The sequence below is a fragment of the Coregonus clupeaformis genome, chromosome 1 (genome assembly GCF_020615455.1).
Source record: "Coregonus clupeaformis isolate EN_2021a chromosome 1, ASM2061545v1, whole genome shotgun sequence".
In the NCBI taxonomy this organism is placed as follows: Eukaryota; Metazoa; Chordata; class Actinopteri; order Salmoniformes; family Salmonidae; genus Coregonus; species Coregonus clupeaformis.
This window is the reverse complement of record NC_059192.1, coordinates 6,119,427-6,130,563: the sequence shown is the minus strand read 5'-3', so window position 1 is coordinate 6,130,563 and position 11,137 is coordinate 6,119,427. Positions and strand designations below refer to the sequence as shown.

The 11,137-nt window shown below is 46.4% G+C and overlaps 1 protein-coding gene across 3 annotated transcripts in view; it reads right to left on the bottom strand.

The window, feature by feature from the left end:
• Nucleotides 1-11,137, bottom strand: part of LOC121575182 (myosin phosphatase Rho-interacting protein) — a 71,796-nt gene continuing 60,659 nt past the window's right edge. For all 3 annotated transcript variants that reach the window (XM_045224838.1, XM_045224873.1, XM_045224855.1), the window contains 6 exons: nucleotides 6,036-6,195; nucleotides 3,142-3,255; nucleotides 2,917-3,003; nucleotides 2,613-2,778; nucleotides 2,176-2,261; nucleotides 1-984 (listed from right to left, as the gene is read on the bottom strand). In XM_045224838.1, coding sequence (XP_045080773.1) covers nucleotides 916-984; nucleotides 2,176-2,261; nucleotides 2,613-2,778; nucleotides 2,917-3,003; nucleotides 3,142-3,255; nucleotides 6,036-6,195 — 682 coding nt within the window. In that variant the 3' untranslated portion in view covers nucleotides 1-915. The remainder of the gene's footprint in view (nucleotides 985-2,175; nucleotides 2,262-2,612; nucleotides 2,779-2,916; nucleotides 3,004-3,141; nucleotides 3,256-6,035; nucleotides 6,196-11,137) is intronic.

Genomic DNA, 11,137 nt, shown 5'->3' with positions numbered 1-11,137 from the left:
CAGGGTGCAAAAATATTTATTGCTAATAAACCTGGTGTCAGTTGGTGTACATTTGCTGTATATTTACAACAGTAGAATACAGAGGGATGGTCATGTGAGACAAAAAACACTTAAATAAATACAAAGGGACTGCCACTGAACAAGACTACAGACATAACTGGCTGCAACACGACATCCTCCCATACAGATGTGCCAATACGATTACAGAGAGAAGAATGGAAATATATTTATATTATAATCAGCTAATCCCATCCGTTCTGTATCATTTTTAAAATGGTCCTGTTTCAGAAAACATTCTATGATGTTAATAGATCATCATATACAAGCCAACACCTCGGGCAATGAAGGAGCAACATCCAACGTAGCAGATAGTTTACTTGTACAATGATGCAGGCAAACATTTTCTTTCCATAGCTTGTTAAGCGGGTGAAGGGAAGCGACCGCATGTGAACACCTGACCTCACCTAGCATAAACACGCAGGCCTGAAGGCAAGATTGTTCCTACGGTTTTGCTCATGTAAGTAATTATTCCATCATCATTATTGTAGTTGTATTTAGCCTTTACAACATTACATTTATTCCTTCGGCTATTAACACAAGACTAAGGAGTTTAAACAGTAGCTTACACTGTCATCTTTTTTTAGTGTATGCATGATAGATGCTTCATTAAAAACCGTACAGAGTATTTACAGTAAGCCATGGCGATGAAAACAAATTGTCATAGTAACTGAAGTGCATGGAATGAGCCTAGACATAAAATTCAATCTTCATACCATGTTTTTTTTTATTTTTTATATACGACGTGTGTGTGTGTGGTGACCAGTGTGTTTCTAAATAAGTAATTACAGAAAAAATATAGTGGCCTTTCTAAACATGCAGCAGGGTGGCTGGAGCGGTGCGACACAGGCCACGCTGTCAGAACTCCTTAGTGTCTTTGTCAAACAGGTGGAGGCGCTGCTCGGCAGTGAGCCCTTCCTTAAGACTCTGGGGGGGAGGGGAGGACAGGAGAGGAGAGAGAGAGAGACCGAGAGAGAGAGACAGAGAGAGAGAGACAGAGAGAGAGAGACAGAGAGAGAGAGACAGAGAGAGAGAGAGAGAGAGAGAGAGAGACAGAGAGAGAGAGACAGAGAGAGAGAGAGAGAGAGAGAGAGAGAGAGAGAGACAGAGACAGAGACAGAGAGAGAGAGACAGAGAGAGAGAGAGAGAGAGAGAGAGAGAGACAGAGACACAGAGACACAGAGACAGAGAGACAGAGAGACAGAGACAGAGAGAGAGAATGTTAATGACCGTGGCCAGGTTTAACTGTGACTTTCTGGTGAACAGGACTGAATCCTCGACGAGGAAGCAGATTGATGCAAACAGAGACGTGCACAAAATTCTGTCACTGGTAAAACTGATATTTCTCTGTAGTCCCACTGGTGCCAACGAAAAGGTGATCCCATTCAAACCCATTATCAATATGTGATTTTGGCTGTTAATGTGTGTGATCCAGAGGGCTTTTCTCTCATTCCGTACCCCTCATTCGTACCATAAACGTGGGGTAATAATACTGTAAAACTCTTCTATCCACACCCAGAGTGACGTTGGAGACAATTTAGAATGAGCAAAAGAGGGTATAGTGATTATTTCTGGGTGACACACTGCTGAAGGGTGAACATATAAACATAATGGTGGTACACCAATGGATGCACTCCTATTGGTGGTAGTCTGGTTTGGTAAGTGACCAATAAGGAGAAAGGTAGTCCTTTAGGGCAGAGGGCATATCACAAGACACAGACTGAGGAGAGAAGGTGGGGGACGACGACGACGACGACGACACACTTCTCTCCACATATTATACAATCATTTTAACCCACAATCAAATAGCACACAGGGATTTGTTTCAAGGTTTTAAGAGTAAAATATATTTTTTAACTGCCAATGGAGCAACACAATACAGTACATTCACCTGCTGGGGGAATTAAAGCGTCTGCTAAATGGCATATTATTATTATTATTATTATTTAAAAAGTTGCAGTGTAGTGCAGTAGTTAACCTGAAGGTGGCATTGTGTCACAGCTCATTGGCACTTGGTTGCAACTGAACTGTTCTCACACACAACCTTCAGCTGTGGGAGACTTCTCTACTGGGTAAAACACATGAAAGATGTCTTATTCAGGTGTTAAGAAGGCGTACCTTTGACCTCATGGTGCGCTCGGCGCGTTTGGCTGCAGCAGCCGCCATCTTGAGAATGTCAGGGTTGCTTTTGGACTTCATGATATCTGAGGAGAGATAAGACAACTACTTTAAAAAGACAAGTCCTTTGGAAAAGAGGGCTACTGCGGCTTCTGTACAGTTTACTATAGACACTACTGTAATAAACGGACTTCTCTGGCTGCTTGTTGTAAGGAGGTCAGTGGGTTGCAAGTCGGAGACTATATTTGACATTGAGACATCTTCTTGTGTAAATGCAGAGACCAAATTCAAATGTTGAGGCATTGTGGCACATTGGTTATGACTGAAACAAAAGGGCTCAGGGTTTTGGTCAAAGGTAGTGCACTAAGTAGGGACTAGGGTACCATTTGGTAACACACACATGGAGTAGAAGGCTAGAAAGTCTTCTATATTCCTACCGTATCCTCCTGCCCTCTCCACCTCCTCTAGTGAGGGTTCCCCCAGTGCATCGTGGGCCAGCTGCAGCTGTTCTCCGAGCCTCCCTAGGTCTCTCTCTGCTTTGGCCCTCACAATGCTCAGCTCCGTGTAGATGTCCTTGTACTTGTCCGTCGCATACTTCTTATCCTGGAGGGACAAATGATACATTGTTTACGGTGGTAGGGTGAGGAATACAACCTCAGCATAAAATAATGAGAAAAGAGCATAAAATACATTGAGAAAGTCTAAAAAGCAGTTTTAGGTAACTTGGGTCTTGGGACTTACTCGTTGTGCGGCCTGGAGTTCATCCTTCAGAGAGTTGATCTCCTGTTTTAGATACTGGACCTCTGACTCCTTCACCCTCAACATCACCTGCAAAAGACCAAAACGGTAAGATTAAGGGGTATAAACTTCAGCTGTGCATAAAAGCAACGCACCCTTTCGACAAACAGGAAGACTTCAGCGCATTTAAAATCGTCCAATCTTATGTTCACCTCGAGCGGAGCTTACCTCTAACTCGTACAGTTCCTTCCCATGTGTGATGTTGCAGGTGTTTCCACCCCCGTCTTCAGTGGCCATAGAGCGCATCTTCGTGATCTCTGCAGCTAGACGGTTGTTGAGCTCCTACAGACACAAGACACATGTCATGGTAAGTGTGAGGACTATTACCTGGGTGTGTGTGTACCTGGGTGTGTGTGCGCGTGTACCTGTGTGTGTGTGCGCGTGTACCTGGGTGTGTGTGTGCGCGTGTACCTGGGTGTGTGTGTGCGCGTGTACCTGGGTGTGTGCGTGTGTACCTGGGTGTGTGTGTGCGCGCGTGTACCTGGGTGGGTGTGTGTGTACCTGTGTGTGTGTGTACCTGTGTGTGCGTGTACCTGGGTGTGTGTGTGTGTGCGCGTGTACCTGTGTGTGTGTGTGTACCTGGATGGGTGTGTGTACCTGGGTGTGTGTGTGTGTACCTGGTTGGGTGTGTGTGTACCTGGTTGGGTGTGTACCTGGTTGTGTGTGTGTGTACCTGTGTGTGTGTACCTGTGTGTGTGTGTGTGTGTGCGCGTGTACCTGTGTGTGTGTGTGTGCGCGTGTACCTGTGTGTGTGTGTGTGTACCTGGGTGGGTGTGTGTACCTGGGTGGGTGTGTGTACCTGGGTGTGTGTGTGTACCTGGGTGTGTGTGTACCTGGGTGTGTGTGTGTGTGTACCTGGTTGGGTGTGTGTACCTGGTTGGGTGTGTACCTGGTTGTGTGTGTGTGTACCTGGGTGTGTGTGTGTGTACCTGGGTGTTTGTTAGTACCTGGTTGTGTGTGTGTGTGTGTGTACCTGGGTGTTTGTTAGTGCCTGGTTGTGTGTGTACCTGGTTGTGTGTGTGTGTACCTGGGTGTGTGTGTGTGTACCTGGGTGTGTGTGTGTGTACCTGGTTGTGTGTGTGTGTACCTGGGAGTGTGTGTACCTGGGTGTGTGTGTGTGTGTGCGCGTGTGTACCTGTGTGTGTGTACCTGGGTGTGTGTGTGTACCTGGGTGTGTGTGTGTGTACCTGGTTGGATGTGTACCTGTTTGTGTGTGTGTGTACCTGTGTGTGTGTGTGTGTGTACCTGTGTGTGTGTGTGTGTGTGCGCGTGTACCTGTGTGTGTGTGTGTGTACCTGGGTGTGTGTGTGTGTGTACCTGGGTGTGTGTGTACCTGGGTGTGTGTGTGTGTACCTGGTTGGGTGTGTGTGTACCTGGTTGGGTGTGTACCTGGTTGTGTGTGTGTGTACCTGGGTGTGTGTGTGTGTACCTGGGTGTTTGTTAGTGCCTGGTTGTGTGTGTACCTGGCTGTGTGTGTGTGTGTGTACCTGGGTGTTTGTTAGTGCCTGGTTGTGTGTGTACCTGGTTGTGTGTGTGTGTACCTGGGTGTGTGTGTGTGTGTACCTGGTTGTGTGTGTGTACCTGGGAGTGTGTGTACCTGGGTGTGTGTGTACCTGTGGGTGTGTGTGTGTGTGTGTGTGTGTACCTGGGTGTGGGTGTGTGTGTACCCGTGTGTGTGTGTGTGTGTACCTGGGTGTGTGTGTGTACCTGGTTGTGTGTGTGTGTACCTGGTTGTGTGTGTGTGTGTGTACCTGGGTGTGTGTGTGTGTGTACCTGGGTGTTTGTTAGTGCCTGGTTGTGTGTGTACCTGGTTGTGTGTGTGTGTACCTGGTTGTGTGTGTGTGTACCTGGTTGTGTGTGTGTACCTGGGTGTGTGTGTGTACCTGTGTGTGTGTGTGTGTGTACCTGGGTGTATGTGTACTTGGGTGTGTGTGTACCTGGGTGTGTGTGTGTGTGTGTGTACCTGGGTGTGTGTGTGTGTACCTGGTTGTGTGTGTGTGTACCTGGTTGTGTGTGTGTGTGTACCTGGGTGTGTGTGTGTGTGTGTGTACCTGGGTGTTTGTTAGTGCCTGGTTGTGTGTGTACCTGGTTGTGTGTGTGTGTACCTGGTTGTGTGTGTGTGTACCTGGTTGTGTGTGTGTGTACCTGGTTGTGTGTGTGTATACCTGGTTGTGTGTGTGTACCTGGGTGTGTGTGTACCTGTGTGTGTGTGTGTGTGTGTACCTGGGTGTATGTGTACCTGGGTGTGTGTACCTGGGTGTGTGTGTGTACCTGGTTGTGTGTGTGTGTACCTGGGTGTTTGTTAGTGCCTGGTTGTGTGTGTACCTGGTTGTGTGTGTGTACCTGGGTGTTTGTTAGTGCCTGGTTGTGTGTGTGTACCTGTGTGTTTGTTAGTGCCTGGTTGTGTGTGTACCTGGTTGTGTGTGTGTACCTGGGTGTTTGTTAGTGCCTGGTTGTGTGTGTACCTGGTTGTGTGTGTGTGTACCTGGTTGTGTGTGTGTGTACCTGGGTGTTTGTTAGTGCCTGGTTGTGTGTGTACCTGGTTGTGTGTGTGTGTGTGTACCTGGTTGTGTGTGTGTGTGTGTGTACCTGGTTGTGTGTGTGTGTGTACCTGGGTGTGTGTGTGTGTGTGTACCTGGGTTTGTGTGTGTGTACCTGGGTTTGTGTGTGTGTACCTGGGTGATTGTTAGTGCCTGGGTGTGTGTACCTGGTTGTGTGTGTACCTGGTTGTGTGTGTGTACCTGGGTGTTTGTTAGTGCCTGGTTGTGTGTGTACCTGGTTGTGTGTGTGTACCTGGTTGTGTGTGTGTGTACCTGGTTGTGTGTGTACCTGGTTGTGTGTGTGTGTGTACCTGGTTGTGTGTGTGTGTGTACCTGGTTGTGTGTATGTGTGTACCTGGTTGTGTGTGTGTGTGTACCTGGTTGTGTGTGTGTGTGTACCTGGGTGTGTGTGTGTGTACCTGGGTGTGTGTGTGTGTACCTGGGTGTTTGTTAGTGCCTGGGTGTGTGTGTGTGTGTGTGTACCTGGTGTTTGTTAGTGCCTGGGTGTGTGTGTGTGTGTACCTGGTTGTGTGCGTTGAGCTCCTGGTTCTCCCTCTGACACTGTCTGAGGGCCTGTCTCTCAGCCTCCAGGGCCTGGGCCAGGTGGGCGTTCTCCAGGCACTTCTGAGAATACTGCTCAGACAGCACCTCGATCTCCCTCTGGAACGAACACAGCTCCTCTCTGGAGAAAAAGAGAAAGAAAGAAAGAACAAGAGGGAAAGGGAAAGAGAGGGAAAGAGAGGGAGGGGGAGAGAGAGAGGGAAAGAGAGAGAGGGAAAGTCAGAGAGGGAACGAGAGAGGGAACGAGAGAGGGTGAGAGAGAGGGAAAGAGAAAGAGGGAAAGAGAGAGAGGGAAAGAGAGAGAGGGGAAAGAGAGAGAGGGAAAGTCAGAGAGGGAATGAGAGAGGGAAAGAGAAAGAGAGAGAGGGAAAGAGAGAGAGGGGAAAGAGAGAGAGGGGGAGCGAGAGAGGGAAAGAGGGAAAGAGAGAGAAAGAGAGAGGGGGGGAGAGAGAGAGGGAAAGGGAGGGAGGGGGAGAGAGAGGGAAAGAAAGAGAGGGAGAGAGAGGGAAAGAGAAAGAGGGAAAGACGGAGAGGGTGAGAGAGAGAGAAGGAAAGAGAGAGAGGGAGAGAGAGAGGGGGAGAGAGAGAGGGGAAAGAGGGGGAGGGGGAGAGAGAGGGAAAGAGAGAGAAGAGAGAGAGGGAAAGAGAGGGGAAGAGAGAGAGGGAAAGAGAGGGGGAGAGAGTGAAAGAGAGGGATGGGGAGAGAGAGGGAAAGAAAGAGGGAAAGAGAGGCAAAGAGAGAGAGAGAAAGAGAGAGTGGGAAAGGGAGAGGGAAAGAGAGAGAGGGGGGGAGAGAGAGAGAGAACACAGGAAAACACTCAGTAAATCAGACAATACAAGGCAACACACTCAGCCAATCAATTCCATACATTTACCACCAATACCACACTCAGCCAATCAATTCCATACATTTACCACCCAATACCACACTCAGCCAAACAATTCCATACATTTACCACTCAATACCACACTCAGCCAATCAATTCCATACATTTACCACCCAATACCACACTCAGCCAATCAATTCCATACATTTACCACCCAATACCACACTCAGCCAATCAATTCCATACATTTACCACCCAATACCACACTCAGCCAATCAATTCCATACATTTACCACCCAATACCACACTCAGCCAATCAATTCCATACATTTACCACCCAATACCACACTCAGCCAATCAATTCCATACATTTACCACCCAATACCACACTCAGCCAATCAATTCCATACATTTATCACCCAATACCACACTCAGCCAAACAATTCCATACATTTATCACCCAATACCACACTCAGCCAAACAATTCCATACATTTACCACCCAATACCACACTCAGCCAATCAATACCATACATTTACCACCCAATACCACACTCAGCCAATCAATTCCATACATTTACCACCCAATACCACACTCAGCCAATCAATTCCATACATTTACCACCCAATAACACACTCAGCCAATCAATACCATACATGTACCACCCTCTCTTTTCCCTCATAATAGCTGACCAAAGGAAACAGCAGCACAGAGCATAGAAAACCCCTTCATTCTGTAGGGTGAGTTGGAAAACACCAGACTTAGTTCATATTTTAGTTCTGGCCTGACACTGGAACGTCAGTCTATTCAGAGGCCAGACAGACTGGGCCAGACTGCTGCTAATCAGTTCCTTAATAAGCCCCAGACAGACGGATGGAACTGGAACCGTCTTCGGTCTGTAATTCAGAGTTTGGCAAGGTCACCAGCTGCCACCTTAGTTCCAGGTTGCCCTGGTTACAGCTGGCAAGGCACAGCCAGTCACAGTCACATACTGGCTTCGTTCCCATGGCGCTGGGTTGGGTTTGAAGTTCAATAAAAAAAAACAGCATCACAAAATTAAGTTATTTATCTGAAATATCCCCATTTTGACGGATGATGGACAACTTGTGGTCCTCTGTAGCTCAGCTGGTAGAGCACGGTGCTTGTAACGCCAAGGTAGTGGGTTCGATCCCCGGGACCACCCATGCACAAAAATGTATGCACGCACGACTAAGTCGCTTTGGATAAAAGCGTCTGCTAAATGGCATATTATTATATTATATTATTATTATTAACATTCCCCCCCAACTCTGTTTTTCTCCTCAAACTGACAGGAATGAAACATTTTCATAAAATCGGCCATGTCAGGGCATCTGCAGTTACACCTGTGACTGAGGTGAGATGTGTCATACGATAACATGCACTCTGGCCACGTGAGGAGAAATACCCGGCACACAGGTCACAACTAGTCATCAGCACAAGCCGTATAAACTCAGAGACCTCTGGATAACGAAGAGACCCTTTTTGGGACTCAGGCCAACTGAACTGGGGATAGAAGGAGGACGCCGGATTGGTGCACATTCAACAAATCTGTGTGTGTGTGTGTACCTGTGTGTGTGTACCTGTGTGTGTGTGTGTACCTAGGTGTGTGTGTACCTGGGTGTGTGTGTGTGTACCTGGGTGTGTGTGTGTGTACCTGGGTGTGTGTGTGTGTACCTGTGTGTGTGTGTACCTGGTTGTGTGTGTGTGTGTGTGTACCTGGTTGTGTGTGTGTACCTGGGTGTGTGTGTGTGTACCTGGGTGTGTGTGTGTGTGTACCTGGGTGACCTACCAAAGTGGATATTCGTCAAATCCGTCATGATTGATGCATTATAACAGGCCCACAATGTGGGTACTAAAGTCACATTTTGATATAATTTGGCTGTTTTCTCTGCATAACATTTAGAAGTTGTACCTTTTCAGGTTTAGAAGAAGTGCCTGCTAAATGCTAACTCCCGTTCGTATTCACTGGTAACATACCTTGTACACAGAAATCGGTGGTGGTAGTCAGTCATTTTGAACTGTAATGCAGTTGATTGGTGACGACGTTATGAACATGTATTGGGGTTGACATCCATACAAGCATTATCCTACGATTTTTTACCTCAAAATAGTGTGAAATACACATATAAACAACAGGCTAAATGTAGGAGACTCTGGATCTTTCCCCCTGCGTTTCCATGGCATTTCCATTGTTTTGGTTGATTTTGATTGACCTCTTTATCGCGTGTATGGGTCGTTCAATGAATAGAGCACATTTTGGGTAGTGTATCTTGGTCACAAAAAGCAAGTAATTTCACCTCATTTTAACATTGTCATAAAGAGCACATGTTCAACTCCATAAAAAAACATGTTTTCCCATCATAAATATGATTTATTACTATATTAAGTGCCAATAAAAGGCCATTAAAGTAACAGAGTTGACCGTAACAGGGTTGAGGTTTTCATCTTAAATCAGCAATGAATCCCCTTGTAACAGGGGGGCTGGAAGCTTGTTGTGTGCAAAAGGGAGGGTCGTTTAAATGCAAGCTTCACAATCTTTTTAATTTGTTAAAAAATTTCTAGCCTGTCTATGGGTAACAGGGTTGACGTGTTATGCTCGACGCGCTCAGTTTTCCACCACTAAACACCAGGAAATGGCCAAAAAGAGTAGAACCAGCGCACCTGCTTTTACACTATGATTTGACTATCAGATGATCGAAACTTGACATTTTGGGGTTAAGTGGTTTAAAAACTTCCTAGAAGTTGCAGATTTTTGGAACTTTAGCAAGTCTTTACTCATATAAAAATCGGATTTATTGAAATTTCCACGGTCTTTATTAAAGGGCACTTCATAAAGGCATTTAATTCAATATTGGTGCACAATTTCTCCTTAAAATATCAAAAGGGACGCAAAATGTACCCGTATGTTGTAAGGCAGTTCTTTGGGACTGAAGGGGACTTAAGTCCTCAGTTTTGACTCAAGAGGAATAGTAAACATTGTAAATATTGACTCAAGAAGAGTCAGGACTGGAAAATTGAGTCTTGACTCTTATTGAAGAGTGTACGATCTCGGAGAGTCTCTGTGTGTAGTATAATGTGCTTGTGGTACTGAGGGGATATGACAACTTTAAGATAATATGGTCTTGGAGATGGTAATATGCTTGCAGTACTGAGGGGACATGATATCACATTTTATCACAAATCAATTTATAACATTTTTGATTTTTTTGTCTCTCACTGTTCAAATAAACCTACCATTAAAATTATAGACTGATCATTTCTTTGTCAGTGGGCAAACGTACAAAATCAACAGGGGATCAAATACTTTTTTCCCTCACTGTAGGTGTTCCTCTTGTCCAGGTGAAATAGGGCAGTGTGTAGCGCAATGGCGATTGCTTCATCTGTGGATATGTTGGATCATATACAAATTGTAGTGGGCCCAGGGTGTCAGGTAAGGCAGAGCTGATTTGGTCCTTGGGACCAGCCTCTCAATGCACTTCATGATGACAGAAGTGAGTGCTACAGGTCGATAGTCATTTAGGCAGGTTATCTTGGCTTGCTTGGGTACAGGGGCAATGGCGGACATCTTAAAGCATGTGGGGATCACAGACTGGGACAGGGAGAGGTTGAATATGTCCGTGAACACTCAAGCCAGCTGGTCTGCGCATGCTCTGAGGATGTGGCCAGGGATACTGTCTGGACCGGCTGCTTTGCGAGCATTCACACGCTTGAAGGTCTTACTGACGTCAGCCACAGAGATCGATAGCTCATAGTCTTCTACAGCAGTGGGGGCCCTCATGGGAGGATCGGTGTTGATTACCTCAAAGCAAGCATAAAAAGTGTTTGCTCGTCTGGGAGAGCGGCATTGGTGTTCGCTGGTTTTCCATTTATAATCCGTGATGGTTTGTAGTCCTTGCCACATGCGTCTCACGTTGGAGCCGTTCAAAAGCGATTCCACTTTATCCCTGTACTGTCTTTTTGCATATTTGATTAATTTCAGGAGGTCGTAGCTGGTCTTTTTGTATTCATCCATATCCCCAAACACTCGGCCTGAGGTTAAATGCATTGGTCCGCGCTCTCAGTTTTGTGCCATTTACCCATGTTTTCTGGTTGGGATAGGTGCGAAATAGTCACTGTTGAGAGAATGTCCTCTGCATTTCCTGATGAACCCCATGACTGAGTCTGTATACTCGTTGATGTTATTGTCGGAGGCGACCTGGAACTTTGTCCCAGTCC